The sequence below is a fragment of the Nomascus leucogenys genome, chromosome 17 (assembly GCF_006542625.1).
Source record: "Nomascus leucogenys isolate Asia chromosome 17, Asia_NLE_v1, whole genome shotgun sequence".
Taxonomy (NCBI): domain Eukaryota; kingdom Metazoa; phylum Chordata; class Mammalia; order Primates; family Hylobatidae; genus Nomascus; species Nomascus leucogenys.
This window is the reverse complement of record NC_044397.1, coordinates 57,350,617-57,368,295: the sequence shown is the minus strand read 5'-3', so window position 1 is coordinate 57,368,295 and position 17,679 is coordinate 57,350,617. Positions and strand designations below refer to the sequence as shown.

General features: G+C 39.1%; 1 protein-coding gene across 1 annotated transcript in view; it reads left to right on the top strand.

Moving 5' to 3' along the window:
- Nucleotides 1-17,679, top strand: part of ABCA13 (ATP binding cassette subfamily A member 13) — a 489,071-nt gene that overhangs the window by 44,052 nt on the left and 427,340 nt on the right. The window contains exons 4-8 of the mRNA XM_030795834.1: nucleotides 3,545-3,696; nucleotides 5,455-5,483; nucleotides 10,340-10,503; nucleotides 12,899-13,029; nucleotides 17,191-17,324. Of these exons, the coding sequence (XP_030651694.1) occupies nucleotides 3,545-3,696; nucleotides 5,455-5,483; nucleotides 10,340-10,503; nucleotides 12,899-13,029; nucleotides 17,191-17,324 (610 nt within the window). The remainder of the gene's footprint in view (nucleotides 1-3,544; nucleotides 3,697-5,454; nucleotides 5,484-10,339; nucleotides 10,504-12,898; nucleotides 13,030-17,190; nucleotides 17,325-17,679) is intronic.

The following is a 17,679-nucleotide window of genomic DNA, read 5'->3' as shown; positions in this document are numbered from 1 at the left end:
TTTTACTATTCTGGACATTTCCTACATATAGAATTTGTATAAGTTATAGGCTTTGTTTGGTGACTGCCCTCTTTCACTTAGCACAGTGTTTTTAAGGTTCATTCATGTTGTAGCATCTAAAATGCTTCATTTTAAAATTGATGATAAACTAATATTCCCTTGTATAGATATAGGACATTTTCTTTATCTTTTCCTCTGTTGAACTACATTTGAGTTGTTTCCACTTTTAGGCTATGATGAATAATGCTGGAATATTCATGTGCAAGTTTTAAAATAAATGTATGTTTTTGTTTCTCTTGGGTATATGCTAGGTCACATGATAGCTCTACATCTAACATTTTGAGAAACTGTCAGATTGTTTTCCAACGTGGCTCTACCATTTTGCTCTCCCATCATCATGGTAGAAAGGTTCAATTACTCCACATTCTCACCAATACTTGTATTTCTGTTCTTTAGATTGTAGCCATCTAGGTGGATGTAAGGAGTTATCCCATTGTGATTTTGATTTACATTTCCCTAGTGGTTTATGATGTTGACAATCTTTTTATGTAGTTCTTGGCCATTTGTATATCTTCTATGGAGAAATGTCTATTCAAATCTTTTGCCCATTTTAAATTGGATTATTTGTCTTTTTATTATGAAGTTGTAAGAATTCTTCATATATTTTACAGACAAGTCCCTTATTAGATATGTGATTTCCACATCTTTTCCCCCCATTTTCTGGGTTGTCTTTCCACTTTGTGATTGCATTTTTGAAGTAAAAGTTTTTAATTTTCATGAAGTCCAACTTACATATTTTTTTCTTTTGTTGTTTATGCTTTTGGTGTCATATCTAAAAGGCTCAGCCTAACCTTCAATCATAAGGATTTCCTGCTATGTTTTCTTTTAAGAGTTTTACAGTTTAGCTTTTACATTTTCGTCTGTTGTCTATTTTGAGTTGACTTTTGTGTGTGGTGTGAGGAAGGGATACAACTTCATTCTTTTGCATGTGGATATGCAGTTGTCCTAATGGGTTACCTTCTATCTATAGATCAGTTTGGAGAGAATTAACATTTTAAAAACATTGAATCATGCAATCCATGAGCATGATATAGCTCTTCATTTATTTTAAGCTTTCTCGAATTTCTCTCAGGAATGTTTTTGTAGCTCTCAGTTCTATGTATATTTCATTAAATGTATTCCTAAGTAGTTAATTTTTTTTGGTATTGTTTTAAACATTTTGATTTCTCAAAGAACTAAGAATAGAACTACCACCCTATACAACAATTTCATTACTGATGTCTATCCAAAGGAATATAAATCATTATATTAAAAAGATACCTGCTCTTGTGTTTTTATTGTAGCACAATTCACAAGAGCAAAGTTATGGAGTTGACCTAGTACTGTCCTCGGATCCTTCCTCTCTGGCACAGATAAATGGGAGCAGTAATGTGAGTCAGCCATAACAGCCTTCTTAGGAGAATTATTTCTGCCTTTGGATCTGCTTAGAGATAATTCTCATTTGATAACAATTTGCCCTGTTTGTCTAAGCAAAAATTAACAAAAATTGTAATAGGAAGAATAATCATATTGCTTCACATTCCTTGCTTATTCTTGTAGTCCTTATGCTGAAAATGCACATATCTCAGTGTTAGCCTCACCACTGCCACTTCTCTTCCTGCTTATTTACACAGTGCTGGGTGCTGGATGATCCTCACACCACCCTATTAGGTGGGTAGTGTTTTGATCTTATTTTAAAGATAATCTCCCAAGTGTGACACTGCTTTAAAAACATTTTGACTCCAAGGGAGCTCTCATTGGGTCAAAGTTTTCTCATCTTCAAACTGAGGAAGGGACCTGAATAATGATTTCCAAGGCCCCATGTACTTCTGACAACCTCAAGTGGGTCCTTCACAGAATTGCAGGGATGTCTCTAGATGCAGCATTGGTTCCTGGCCCTTTGAAGGGGCGATTCTCAGTGTCAGTCTGAGGGCTGAGAAAGTTCAGTCATCTCTGCCCAGTGGCCTTCTCTGGATCTCCCCACTGTAATCTCTTTTATCCCCCACCTTCCCTTTGCAAGTCTTTTCCTAGCCTGGCAGGTCAAGCATTACCTGATAAAAGTCTCAGTAAAGACCTGTATTCAGAAAGGAGGAAACTGCTCTCCACCCAAATCCTATTATAGCTCTGGGATTTCCCTGCTGCTCTGGAATTCACTCTCTCTCTCTCTCTCACACACACAAATTAACATTTAATCAAGGATTTTCTATGTATTTTTCTGCTATGAACATTTCTCATGTTAATGATACTTCCTAATCTGGTCTTAAGGACAAATTGAGGTACTTTTGAGATAATAACTAGAAAAAGAACGTAAAACCTACTCATTATTACAGGGGAAACTCATCTTGAATTACGTCAGTTTCTATAATCTGATAATTCTATGGTTTCCCAGGTGAATCTCATGTTTGGGTGAGGCAGGAGAGTTTGAATCATGGCTCATAGCTTTCAGAGGTCATTCTTAGCCTTTAATGTGAGGCCTCAGCAGAGAAGTAATTTCTTGTTGTGCTTTTGAAATTCTGATCCACTCAAGTTGAAGGCCACACTTAAACGGTAAGATTTCTGGCTGGTCATGATGGTTCATGTCTGTAATCCCATACTTTGGAAGGCCAAAGTGGGAGGATCACTTGAGGCCGGAGTTCAAGATCAGCCTGGGTGATATAGCAAGATCCTCTCTCTACATTTTTTTTTTAAAGCAAAGCAAAACAAAACAAAAACAGGTGAGATTTCTGTTGAGTGTACGTAGCAACCACCTGTAGTAGAAGGTCATCTAAGCCAGTGCTCAGTTCTCTGGGCTCCAGACCTAGCTTTGCTGCCAACATTCTGCTTGCTTTTAGCAAATTCACTTTGATTGTCTGGGCCACATTTCCTCATCTCTAAATAGCTGACTTGAAAGTCATTGAATTTATTTTATTCATCAATAAATGTTGAACCTGCTCTGACTTCATTATAGGTTGTGAGAATTAAGTGATAATATTTGTGTAAGAGATTTACTGTAACTCTTTGTGATGTAAGCTTTGTTATTCTTTCATGGTAGATTTACATGTTGACAACTGTTAATTCATTTTCACTATGTTCTCTAATTTGTAAAATAAAGGCATGGAATTAAAAAACTAAAACATTCTCTATAATTATCTCTATCTCCTCCTCATGCACAGATCATATCATGTCCATACTGTTCACTGATGTATTTATTCCAGGCACCGTGTGCAGGGCATGCTGTATAATATGTGTTAAATAAATTAAAAAAATGGCTTATAAACATAAAATGGCTAAGCTTTCAGATAATACAGAGAAAACAATTTTCTAATTTTAAATTTGTGAAGATTTTTTAAATAACGATTTCTCTTTTGGATGAGGGTCAGGTGAAATGGGCTCTCAGGGTAGATGATGAGAGTGTAAGTTGGTACAAGTTTAATTGAAAACAATTTGGTATCAAGAATCTTAAAAAATGCCAAGGAAACTTATTCTTGTTAAAGAGTTTCACTTGCAGTATTTATTCTGTTTAAAGTTTGTCTAGGTTCCAAACTGCAGCTGACCCCAAGAAAGTCAACAACCTGGCCTTTTTAAAAGAGATACAAGACCTGGCTGAGGAAATTCATGGAATGATGGACAAGGCAAAAAACTTAAAAAGACTTTGGGTAGAACGATCCAACAGTCCAGGCAAGTAAACCTCTCATAACTGTGACACTACCTACCTGGACATAGCTTAGGGAGAGCTGTGGAGGCTATGAGAACCCAGAATGTTAAATGCTCAACTCCTGCCTGTGCTAAACTTTCATTGTGAGTCTTTGATGGATGAGGACAGCACCTGCAGACGGTTGTGGAGGGTGGAGCTGGATTCTCTCTCCTCAACCCCCTGGGAAGGCACCTTGTGCAGTGCACACCCTGCACAACCTTCAGAGGGCTGCAGCCCATCCTCACTTTGTCTCCACAATTACCTTCTCACCACTCTGCCTACTCCGTTGCACTCTTTGGTTGTTGTCTTCCTTTCTCGCTTTCTCTTACTCTGTTTTTAAAATCTGTCCCCACCTTCCCCAAACACACACACACACACATACACACACACACATTCCCAATTCATTTCCTCCTTCTTGTATATTTGGATTGGTCTTTTCCATGTTAGTAACCCTTTAAGACTGACCTTGGACGATTTATTTACTTTGATTACAAACCTTTTAGATTATTGGGGTGGATTATTCCCTAAACAAAAGTAATTTCTGTTTATTGTAAAGAACATCCGTGTTATAAATGGCTTCATCTTATTTATAAATCTACAGTAGGGAAAGTTAGGATGGATAAAGATCTTAGAGAGTTTTGGTTACAGATGGAGAAGTTTGCACCTCAGAAATAGGCAGCCAGTTGCCTCTCTTCATATCCCTGAGTCATTGCCTATTGCAATATTTGTTAATAAATGTGGGGCATTCAGTTAAATTTGAAATTTAAATAACAAAAATTTGTTAATATATGTATGTCCCAAGTGTTGCATACGTTGGTAAAAAATAATTTATTTCTAATCTGAAATTGAAATTTAACTGGATGTGTTCTGTTTTAAATTTGCTAAATCTGATAATCGTAAGTATATAGCTCTAACTATAATTCCTATGTAATTTTTTCTTTCTTCATGGAGTGAATACAAAACCACGAAATAAAGAGTTTGGCAGAAACATGAAGAACGGGCTTCCCAAGGCAGATGGCATTATGTAGTATTTTTAAGAGATGAAATAGCACCTTTGTCCAGGATGGGGCAAGGCTGGCCATGGCCTCCTTGAAAGCTGATTTCACAATGGACCCAAAATGTATCAACAATACACCAGAATGGTTCCAAACACCAAATGATGGAGTTCTTATGTTACACTCTATTGTGGGGTCATTCTACTTTTATAAAATTTGATTTTCAAATGAGGTTTTTAACATGCTATTTAAAGAAGAATTAAATTTTTTTGAGATGAAGTTCCCACTTTATTTCTAGTTTTCTATTATTTGAGCAATTTTCTATGATATATGTAACTTAAAATAATCTGAAGAATTATAATTTCACTTTTTTCTCTTCAAGTTTTTCCTTCATTTTTTTCTTTTTAAAAAACTTTTCATTTATTCCCTCTCTCCTCTCCTGAATTTTTGCAATGCCCAGTAAAATTAGATACTAATAAAACAATACAATACCCTTTGGCAAATTGTTGAAATTTGGTTCACCAGTTAAATTTTTTCCATGAATATACTTATATTTGGAAATCTATGGTGATAGCTTTTTTCAGATAAATCTTATGAAAATAGATTTATTCTTCAGTTTTTGTGTATTTGGCTTTTGGGCCAGGGCTCTTGGATACTCCATTTGACTTTAGAATTAAAAGTAGGCATTTAGCATGTGCTTTTTCGTTGATGATTGAACTAATATCTCTTAAACCTTCTTTATTATAGATTCGTCTTATGGTTCCAGTTTTTTTACAGTAAGTATCTTAACAATAGTTTGAAAATTAGTCTTCAGAGACAGAATGGTTAAGTTTACAACACTGTTTTTAAGTTTACATTTTCAAAGATTATTTCTAATGACTTTTATAACAATTGTATAGAAGCTGGATTTGAGAGAGCCAAGATCTTTGTAGATATGGGCTAAAAGACAAGTTTGAATTTTCTGAAGCAAGGCTCTGGGTCTGTGAAAAGCAGAGGTGAAACCTGAGGCTGGCAGGTGGTGGGTGATCCACAGAGTTGCTTTGTAAGATGGGTACAGAGTTTATCTGATCCCAGGGATGGTCTGAGATTTGTGCTTGGCACATAAGCGGTGACTCCCTCGAGACACGAAGCCCTCAATTAAGGCACTAGTTATCAACAGGGGGTGATTTTGACCTCCAAAGGATATTTGTCAATGTCTGGACATATTTTTGGTTGTCATAATTGTGGACCAGTGGGGAGGGGAATATTAACCTCTAGTGGGTTGAGGCCAGAGATGTCGCTAAGAATCTTACAAAGAACAAGACAGCTTCTACAACAAAGAATCATCTGACCCAGAACATCAGCAGTCCGGTTGATAAGCCTCAAGTTAAGGTGCAACCTTGACAATATTAAAAATTCTTCCTTGCTCTTATTGCAGCACCAGACACTGACTGACTGTACAGGCCTTTATAGTAATATTGCACTAACAGAAGCATATGTGTCTGTATCTGTTTAATTCTAAGAAAGATTTAGACACCTCAAAAAAAATATGCCATAAAACCATTAGGAGAAAAGTAAAAGAATAGGGGCCAGCTAATGGATTGGAATGAAGCAAGAATGTCAGTGTATCCAGTAAATAATGACACTAGCAAAGAGTGTTGAACAAACACTCATCTTAACTTGGAGCTTTCTGATGCACCAGGTCAAAAGGAAAATATGGGACACACACACTCAAAATCTTACAAATAATGAAATAACTTAGAATAAACCATCACTTTAATGATTAAATTAGCATTAAAAAAAGAAATTATAATACCTGATGCTTGTGATGTTGTAGCTTACTGATATAATCTCATATGGTTGTGACAATAAAAAAAGATATAATAATTTTTGGAAAAGCAACTTGATTTTCTTGCCCCTGTAATTGTTCTGAAAATTAATGTTATGTATAATACAAGAGAAATAAAAAGCTGTATGCATAAAATGTTCATTGATAATGATGGATAATTCAAATTTCCCGAAGTAAGATAAGTTGACCTTGATGGACTTTTTAGTACAGTCACTTAATAGTAAGTATGGTATGTGGAAAATGAGTATGTTATTAGATCAAGTGTAAAAAGCAGAGGACAGTATCATATCCATCATATGTTTGTGATGTAAAAACATTTCGGTACAAAGAATTGTAGAAAAGTGGCTACGGGAAAAAAGATCTATTTGTTACAATGAAAGAGTTCTAGGTTGCTTTTTTATTATAGAATTCTGATAAAGATGTTATACCGTTTGTTTTTCACTGAGAGTGAAATGGCTATCTGAATAATCTGAGCAGAGGAATGGTGGGACTTGAATTATGTTTTTGGAGGATTTCTTTCGACATTGTGTCAAGCAGAGACCGACGGTAGCCAGAGTGGAAGTGGGAGTCCACGTAGGGAATCAGCTCATCCTTCTATGCAACAAATGGAGGTATTTTAGAACAGACTCACAGTTAGTGAGGGAGATAGTGAGATGTGAGGGTGGTTTTGATATATCTTGGAGGTAAAATCAGTAGGCTCTATTGATGAATGTGAGGTAGGTTATAAGAGAAAGAGAAGAACCAAAGATGACTGTATGTGGTTTGACCTCAGTAATTGGAAAAATGGAGTGGCCATTTACTGAGGTGGGGAAAGACTGAAACAGGTTTTTCTGAGGGGAGAGGAGGAGAGGGTATAAAGGGAAATCAGAAATTGATTTGGGAGATGTCAGTGAGATACCCAAGTGGCATTGCCAAGGAGGTTGTGGGAGTTTCCAGTTTGGAGCTGAGATAAACTCTCTTGGCTGGATATATCAATGTAGAAAGTGTTGGTGCATAAATGAGACTTCAAGTTCATCAAGGGAGAGTGTGTAGACAGAGCAGAGAAAAAGCGCTGAGCACCGAGCACTTGCATTTGAAAAGGAGTATCAGGCAAGGAGGAGGAAGGTGAGAACGTGGGGTGTCGTGGAAGCCCAGGAAGGCAATTTTTCTAGGAGATGGGGATGATCCATTTTCTCAAGTGTGGCTGATTGATCATGTAAGAAGAGGATGGAGAAGTGCCACTGGGACTAGCAGCATGGAGTTCATTGTTGATGTTGACAAGAAAGGCTCTGATGGAATGATGAGGGTAAAAGCCTGACTGGAGTGGGTTTAAAAGAGAGTGGGGCCACTCCAGGCTCGGTGGCTCATGCCTGTAATCCCAGCACTTTGGCAGGCTGAGGTGGTCCGATCACCTAAGGTCAGGAGTTCAAGACCAGCCTGGCCAACGTGCTGAAACCACTTCTCTACTAAAAATACAAGAATGATACAGGCGCGGAATGGTGGGTGCCTGTAATCCCAGCTACTCCAGAGGCTGAGGCAGGAGAATCGCTTGAACCTGGGAGGTGGAGGTTGCAGTGACCTAAGATTGTGCCACTTCACTCCAGCCTGGGTGACAGAGCAAGACTCGGTCTCAAAAAAAAAAAAAAAAAAAGAGAGAGAGAATGGGGTCAAGTAAGTGGAGACAGAAAGTGTATATGACTCAAGATGGTAGGCTGTGAAGCAGTGAAGCATGGGGTGGAAGCTGCTGGGCATTGCAGAGGCCTTTGGTGTCTGTTCCACTCTGCTTGCTCCCTAATTTCTCCCCAGCTAAGATGGACAGTTCCCCGACAGCTCAGACTCCTCCTGGTCACAGGGCCCCATGTCAAACACGTGCTGAGAGTATTTTGCTTTCTGTTCTTCCCTGAAGTCAGTTCAGCTTGAGAGGGCAGGGGAGCTAACAACCCCATTGCAACCCACAGCTGGGGTGACCACCAGACTCACATTGGCTGGGACTAAGAGTCCCTTGTTCCAGAAAACATCCCAGTCCCGGGCAACTGGGGAAGGTTGGTCCAACTTCCCCCAGCAATGGTTCAACTCTGGGCAGTACCTTTGTTCCTGAGAGGCTTTGAGGATTCAAGCCAGCATGGTCTGTGCAGGCCCTTGATGGCTGCGTTGACTTTTCCCACTTTCCTGTCTCATTCTTTCCACCTCCTCAGCTCCTTCTTCCTGGGACCATCTCCTGAATAAGCCACCTATATACAAGTCCTTGTTGCAGGGGAACCTAAATGGAGAAAGGAGATATGGATTTATTTTCCTTCTTTATTATTTTTTTTTTTAGAGACAAAAAATTGCTCTGTCATTGAGCTTCAAACTCCTGGGCTCAAGGCATCCTCTGGCCTCAGCCTCCCTAAATACTGGGATTATAGGCGTTAATCACCATGCGTGCGTGCGTGCCTGCCTGCCTGCCTGCCTGCCTGCCTGCCTGCCTGCCTTCCTTCCTTCCTTCCTTCCTTCCTTCCTTCCTTCCTTCCTTCCTTCCTTCCTTCCTTCCTTCCTTCTTTCCTTCCTTTCTTCTTTACTTCCTGCCTTCTTTACTTCCTGCCTTCCTTCCCTCACTCCCTCCCTTCCATCTTTCCTCCCTCCTTTCCTCCCTCCCTCTCTCCCTGTTCAGTACAGATGGAACCATCCATTTTTTTTCCCTAAATTTTTTCAATCAATGGTTTATTGAATCCAAGGATGCCTAACACACAGATACGAAAGGCTGACTCTACTTCATTGTGTACTTCTGAAAAACAAGGTCATTCTTGAACATAACCACAGTACAATTATTAGAATCAGAACATTAACACTAATACAACAGAATTATTTAACCTATAGACTTTTTCCAGATTTGCCAATTGTTCTAATAATGTCCTTAATAGCAAAAGAAAATCTTGGATCATGTATTGCATTCAGTTGTCCTGTCTTTAGTTTCCTTTGTTCTGGAACGGTATTTCTTTGTTTTTATTTCATCATGATTTTTGAATAGATCACTTATTTTGTAGACTATCAGTTTTGGGATTGTCTGATGTCTGTTCGTGATTGCATTTGGGGTTTTGTACTTATGGCAGGAACAGGTTGTGTTTTTTGAAATGGCAGATAATAACACACTGATAGGAATGAACCGATAGAGGGGAAAAGAGAGGAGAGTTGCTGGATGATGCTCTTGAGGGGTGGGAGAGCAGGCGGGCTGAGTTCAGCCTGAGGACTGAAGCACTGAATTTGGCTGGGGATGGATTTTTTTTTTCTTTTGCCAGTGGAATATATGATAGATTGTGAGAAGAGAAAAGAGTTGAGTGGATATTCAAGGGAAAGATCATCCAGGGATGGACCAGGTGCATGAGGGCAATGGGGACAAGAAAGAGGTGTTGGCAGAATGGACCAGGTGTTGGGTTTTCTTGTTCATATTTGAATTACTCTCTTTTCTTTATCATTAACCTGTAAAGAATAGATCATTAGATTCTTATCCAGGATCTATGTCAAAGGCTTTGTTGCTTCAAAAACTGTAGAAGTTGGTACAGCTTGTTACAAAAATCGGCCTTCTTTTTCTTCTTACCCCATCCATACTTTTTCCCCCTTTGTCCATATTTTTAAGCCATTAAAAAAAACCCTCCAACTGAACAGAATAGTTTTAACATTGTGTTCAACAGATTGGCAAATCTGTTCAATGTAGTGATATATTAAATGTGAGTTTTTACTAGGAGAACGTCTACAATTTTGCACCTTTCAGCATCTGTCTCTCTGTCTCATTTACTTTATTAATACAACTCCAGAGGGAAACTTTTGGTATGTATTTTTTCCCATCAGATGGATCTCAATAAGACCGAGGAGGTAATATTGAAACTGGAAAGCCTCCATCAGCAGCCTCATATCTGGGATTTTCTACTTTTACTGCCGAGGCTACACACAAGCCGTGATCATGTGGAAGATGGCATGGATGTTGCAGTGAACCTTCTCCAGACCATTTTGAAGTGAGTGAAAAAGAAAAACATGACTATCAATATGTTGTTTTTTTTACCTTATTTTTAAAATGGGAAATAAAAATTACTAATTGTTGGATTTAAAAAAACCTCACAATAATGTTACCTTGAAACAAGAGGAGCTTCTGCACCTCCACGAATGTCCCTCATCTGTCTGTGTACATATTTTATATATGGGCAGTGATGTTGTTCAGAGCGTGTGCTCCCTGATTTAAAAAAGTTAGCACCATACTTTAATATTTCATATGTTGTTATAGTTTATAAATGGCCATTTTTAATGGCTGCAGCATATATTATTCTGGTAAAGTACTATATACCATAATTTACTTAATAAATTTGGCATTGGATTTTTGGTTGTTTCTGTTTTTCACTGTTAGAGATAGGCTTGAATATAATAATTTCAACTAATTTCTTAAGAAATTATGCCCTACTTGCCCAATATAGCATTCAGAACTGATAAGCTCAGTTGCTTCAATTGTGTAATTCAGTGAGCTGGACGTTGGTCTCCTGTGCTGGATCTGACCCCCATGTTACGTGGGGTGATCTTTGGGAGCATCCCTTCCTGTGATGGGCTTCTCATGCCTTAATCAGCATGGCCCTCTTTTGTAACCAATTGAATTATTTTGTGTAAACTCATTGTATGAATAATGGGTCTCATTATTTTTCATTAGCAAAGGTTTATATTCTTCTCTGGTTTTTAACTGTTATTTATTCTATCTGCCATTGGTGAGAGCAACCCACGTTGCCCTTAGGCTACAACAAAAGGGCCCTGTCCTGGGGCCTGTGCTTTGGGGAGGTCCCCGCTCTGGCTTTCCCTGGACTGTGCCTCTGCTCATGGCTCAGAATGCCCATGGGGTGAAGGGGATGTGTTCATAGAGCCCACACACCCTGATTCCCTCTCACCCTGGAGTTCCCTAATTTAATGGCCAGAGCCTGGTCAAGCCTCTTTCCTGGCCCCTCCTTCTGAGGGCAGGTCTTACCATTGGACTGTGCCTCCTCCAGCCCAAGGGTATTCTAGGGATGGCTGCAGCCATTGGCAGGAGTGTGGGGTGGGAGGCATGGGTGCTGTTGGGCTTTGTAGGCTGGAGGACCTACCTATGTGCACTGAAGCCCCTTGAGGTACAGACCAAGCTGAGGGTGGGGAGCACATAGGGGAGGAGTGGGCTGAAGATTGGGGCCAGGGACAGGTGCTGCCCAAACTCCCACATTCTGGTGCATAACTCTGAGGATCAGAAAATTCTGAATTTGAATGCAGCTTTCCAAGTTGTTATGAAGATCTGTTTGTCAATGTAGGAAAATGGAACATATTTTGATAGTTAGTTAGCTTGATTTATAACTTAAATATTTGAACATATTTGAAATGCCTCCCTTTGTATTCTCGCCCAAAGCTCTGACTGTGTTAGCAGTGAACAATGAAAATAATCGGGCTATTCTGAGAGACGCAAAATTTAAAATGAGAAGATATCGATGACAGTTGTTGAACCATATCAGCTTCAGTATAAATTGTATTTCCATATTTGGCTTCAGTGGCATGATATCAAGAAAATCTGCATTCATAGAAGTATTTGCAAGTGGTACCAGGTTTCAATGATATATCTTATAATCCTGGGATACTCTTTAATACACAAATTTGTCATAAAAGATTTTTCTTGATGAAAATCTACAAGGAAATAATCTGTTTGGAAGCACAGCTTATGATTGTGTTGGTCTCATGTTGCTAAAATGCAGATATATTCCAACTTCTGTTGAGTGCATTTTCTAGTCTACAAATTTAAGCATATTTATTTATAAAATAAAATATTAACATTTTAAAAATAAAATTAATATGTATATGTAGATTCTCCCTCCCCAAAGCTCCTTGTTCTTTGAAAAAGCCACTGATTAACCCTTGACCTATTCAGATCCACAGGTTAAGACAGGGTGGAGGATTGAGGTATGTGGTATTGCCCCCCAAATATTAGACTTATTATCTGAACTTGAAGCAGCCAGGCTAACTGTTCATTTGCTTTTCTAACATAGCAGCCCTTTGCACCCTGGCTGGCCTCATCAGCTGCCCTATGGCAGGAAGAATCAAGGCTGCATATAAAATAACACCTATGGCAGAGCCAATGCAAACTTGAGTTCTGTGTCAAAGGCAGAGTGGGAGATGGCCTAAGTTCTCAAGTGTTTCAAGAGAAGACCTTACCTCTTACATTTAGTTACTACTTCAGGGAGTTAGGGTCATATTAAAGCCACAAAGAATGCTGACATGTAAATGGTCCAGCCACGTCTTGCAACAGCACTAGGGGCCCAGTCCATTGGATGTAAATAAACCTAGAATTGATGTTACTTGTTTTGCTAACTGCCCACTCATATTGCTTTTTGTTTTGTTTTGTTTTGGTTCTAGTTCCTTAATATCCCTAGAAGATTTAAATTGGCTTCCACTCAACCAAACTTTTTCCCAGGTTTCTGAACTTGTACTGAATGTGACCATTTCGACACTGACATTTCTGCAGCGACATGGAGTAGCACTCACCGGTATGGGTGCCTTGTAGCTATTGCTATATTTCAAAACGTTTAACTACTTAAATTCATTGACAGTTGACATAGAGCTAAAATGATATTCAAAATGATTTAATTAAAATTTCAAATTCATAAAAGTATCAATTGTTTCTGTTAATACAAGACAAAAATAGAATAAAAATTTGGAACTCAAAACTGAATTTGACTTTCTACCACTGTTGCAGTCATTGCTAATATAAATGATATTTTTAAGTTAAAAGTAACTGATTTTAAAATTCTTTGACTTTATTTCTTCTAAAATTAGACCTATCACTAGCTCTGTGATTTTAATCTTTCCTTTCTCTAAGCTCCTATTGGGAGGAAATATTTTAAAAATGGCAAAGCTAGTAAGAGGAGGCAGGTTGATGTGGACTTGCAGAGTCCCTAACTAAATAAGCAGCCCTACCGCAGGGGAGGGAATGGAATTATATAGCTCTTTTCTTGACCCAGGATATTATTATTTCCTGAATTGCCAATTGAGTCTGAGCATTTTACTTTTAATTACCTTCTTTTCTCTATTTTTCTATCTTTGGCTATTTCTCTAAGGGAAATACATTGAGAGAACAACAAAGTTGGAATTCATCCACTCATCCATTCATCCATCCATTTATCTGTTCATCTGTCCATCCATCCACCCACACATCCATCCACCCACACATCCATCCACCCACATCCATCCATCCATCCATCCATCCATCCATCCATCCATCCATCCATCCGCCTACCCATTCACCCACTAAACAACTCATCAACTTCTTTATACATCTATCCATCTATTCGTCCATTAATCCATCCATCTATCCATCTATTCGTCCATTAATCCATCCATCCATCCATCCATCCATCCATCCATCCATCCACCCACCCATTCACCTACTCACCGACCCACCAACCCATCCATCCATCCATCCATCCATCCATCCATCCATCCATCCATCCATCCACTCACTCATCCATTCATCTATCCATCCATCTACCTCCCCATTCATCTACTCACCAATCCACAAACCCATCCATCTGTTCATTTATTCATTCTCTCATTGAATAAACAATGAGCACTTCCTATGAGCCAAACACTTCCCCAGACAATGGGAATAAAAAGCTGAATAAGACATAGTTCTCCAATGAGAACACATGGACACAGGGAGGGGAACAACATACACCAGGTCCAGTTGTCGAGTGGGGGGAGAGCATTAGGACAAATAGCTAATGCATGCGGGTCTTAAAACCTAGAAGATGGGTTGATAGGTGCAGCAAATCACCATGGAACATGTATACCTATGTAATAAACCTACACGTTCTGCACTTGTATCCCGGAACTTAAAGTTAAAAAAAAAAAAAAAAGGCATAGTTCTTACTTTCAAGGAAGTCATGTTTAATAAAGGAGAGGGATATGTCAATAATAAAAAACAAACAAACAAACAAAAAACAAAGACCACAGAGTAAGGATCTGACATCTGCTTCAGGAAAAACTTCAAGGAGGAGTTTTGAAGGGTGAGTTGGAGTTTATCAAAGAGATGAGGGAGCATTTCCAGGAAGAGAGAAGACTCTGTGAGATACTTGGGCTTGCTGAGAGCTGTGAATGTTTGACGTTCAGTGTGTCTGAGGTACAGTGGGCAGTAGTAGGGGGTAGCATAGAAAGGAGCCCAGTCCAAAACACGAGTGGCCATGGGAGCAGTAGAGTTAGATCTGCATTATAGAAAGACACTCCTGGGCAGGTGTGAGGAGTGGATTGGAGGCAGGTAGTTCTGGGGTTCAGGATCCTGGGAGCGAGTCTTCCATCAGCCACTTTCTCCTGAGGTCTCAGTCTCCTGAACTATTATTATTATTATTAGAGATGGAATCTCGCTCTTTTGCCCAGGCTGGAGTGCAGCGGCGAGATCTCGGCTCATTGCAACCTCTGCCTCCTGGGTTCAAGCAATTCTCCTGTCTCAGCCAACCGAGTAGCTGGGACTACAGGCGTGCATCACCACGCCTGGCTAATTTTTGTATTTTTGGTAGAGACATGGTTTCACCATGTTGGCCAGGCTAGTCTCAAACTCCTGACCTGAGGTGATCTGCCCTCCTCGGCCTCCCAAAGTGCTGGGATTACAGGCGTGAGCCACTGTGCCCAGCTCTGAACTATCGTACAATGAGATTGTTATACACAGAAATTTCTACAGTCCCATTCAGAATTTTGCTACTTCATGGAGCAAACTAACATGAAACCCTCTATGGCCCCAAATTCTACCTGTTGCTTCTTTCTTCTTGTTGCTTGTGACTCAGCACCATGAGATCCACATAGAAGGGCCTTTTTTTTTTATTTTTTTTTATTTTTTAGCTTTCTGTAAGAGAAAAGCTAGCTCATTAACGTTTAACTCCATTTTCAGGTTGGGTTAGTTCCACTGGGTACTATTTCTTATGCTGAGAACAAAACCCAGAGGTGGGGTGCGAGATGAATAAAACACCTCATTGAAATCTTCCCAGTGACCTTAATTTAACAAACTCATTTAGAAGCTCAAGTTTTTGTACATCATCCAAATTACAACAGCCAATTTGCCTTACAATTGAAAATGTAATTACCGTTAAGAATGTAATTAAAATAAACAATTTTCTATTAACTCTCCAGCAAGTCAAAGCTAAGGAACGCTATTACAAAACATACTTTGAGAGGTAACTAAAAATTGTCTTCATGCCTCTTGTCTCCAAGAAAAATTCTTTTGCCTGATGAGCCAATTCCAGTGTGAAGAGGAAGGGATGAATGGCCTCATGTGGCTTTAGGCTACTGGTCCAATTATGTTATGCACTGAAACTGTTAATCTACACATTCTAAATTCTCTGTTGTTTAGCAACAAATTTCTGAATCCAAGTTGTCTTTTACTTTTTGAGAAAGATTTTATGCTTTTATAAATATGCTACACTGATGTCACTATTTTTTCTCTCCTTTCTGGAACTCTGTGAATAATTCTAATACCTTCTGAGACCAGTAGAGATTAATAGTTACAGCTCAGCTTCGGGAGCCAGATCATTTGGGTTTGAATCAAAGGCTTAATCTAACAAGTGGGACTCTAAGAAAAAGGGGATAATTACAGCACCTACCTCATAGTGTTGTTGGAGGACTAAGTGAGACCTCCCATGGTATATTCTTAGTCTAGGTCCTAGTACCTCTTAATACAATAAATGCTGGTTTTAATCTCAGACACCAGTCTTTTTTCCTCCCATGATACCATGTAAAGGCAATCAGACTGGAATCAAAAAGTCTTGTATTTCTGGGATTTTCCCCATCTTTGATACCTTCCTGAAGTCCCCCTTGACTTGGTCTGTCTTTGTAAATGTCATGGATTGTGCTTTTTTTTTGTAGACTTCACTGCAATTATAAGGATCCTATGAGATAATGCATGTGAAAATGGCTTAACAGTGGCTGGCAGGTGAAGGGGCTCAGTCAGTGGGTGTTGAATCACGATCTGAAACAATCTAATTTCTAAATGAAGGTTCAAGCTTCAAACACACCTTGAAATTTATGTGTTTTTATGTTTGCAGTTGCTGAGGCATACTCCCCAGAGATTTTGTCATACCTTGGGGGTCTTCGATTTATATTTTGAATGTGTCACTTCTAGATAGTGCCATGGGTTTTTTGGGTAGCTCATGAATTTTATATGTTGATAACTTGAGTTAGGGGAACTTTCTCTTATGACTTCAAATAATTATTGAGAATACGCTATGGATATACTATAATTTATCCTTTCCCTTGATACTAGACACTTAGCTGGTTTTCAATATTTTATCAGTATAGAACCAATAAAATATTGTCGTACCTTAATTTTTGCTCAGATATCTGATCAATCTTCTTGAGAAAGATTTTTAGAAGTGAAATTATTGGGTTCAATGACTTGAATTTTATAAAGCTCTTGAAATATGTTTTAAAATTATCTTCTGGAAATGTTGCAATTATTTGTGCCAGGGAGCATGGGACACTTCACCATTCCCCTATAGCAGCAAGTGTTTATTCTGTTTGCTTTTTCTATTTGATGCCCCAGTGGTGTTTGGTCTTCATTTGCTCTTCCTTTAGAGGTGAAAAAGGTATTTTTTTCTGAATTACATTAGACATATCAAAATATTCAAACAACTGCTGGTGTAAATCTTTTGTTGTTCCAACAGAGCCAGTTTACCACCTGTCCATGCAGAATATAGTGTGGGATCCACAGAAAGTCCAGTATGATCTCAAATCCCAGTTTGGCTTTGATGATCTTCACACGGAACAGATCCTGAACTATTCAGCTGAACTAAAGGAGGTACACATGCTTGACTGCTTCTCACACCGCTGGGTCTTTCCTGGAGACTGGATCTAGAGCATGCTGCGGGTGCCACAGGAGAGGCAGCCAGACAGGAGAGTTCGGCTAAAACCCGAACTCCTTACACAGAAGAGACCCCTGCTGTCTCCAGCTTTTCTAGAAGTGTCTCTTCCTTCTTACCGTGTAGTTTTATCCCAGAATGGAAAGGCAGCTTGGAAATAATATGACACTTGATTGCTCTGGGAACTAGCAGTGGGATAGGCCAGGTCAAGTGAGGGTGTGAGATTCTGAAGACAGTGCTAGTGGGGTCCAGGTAGGAAGATGGTGCACCAGCTGTAGTGAGTGGGGATACAAG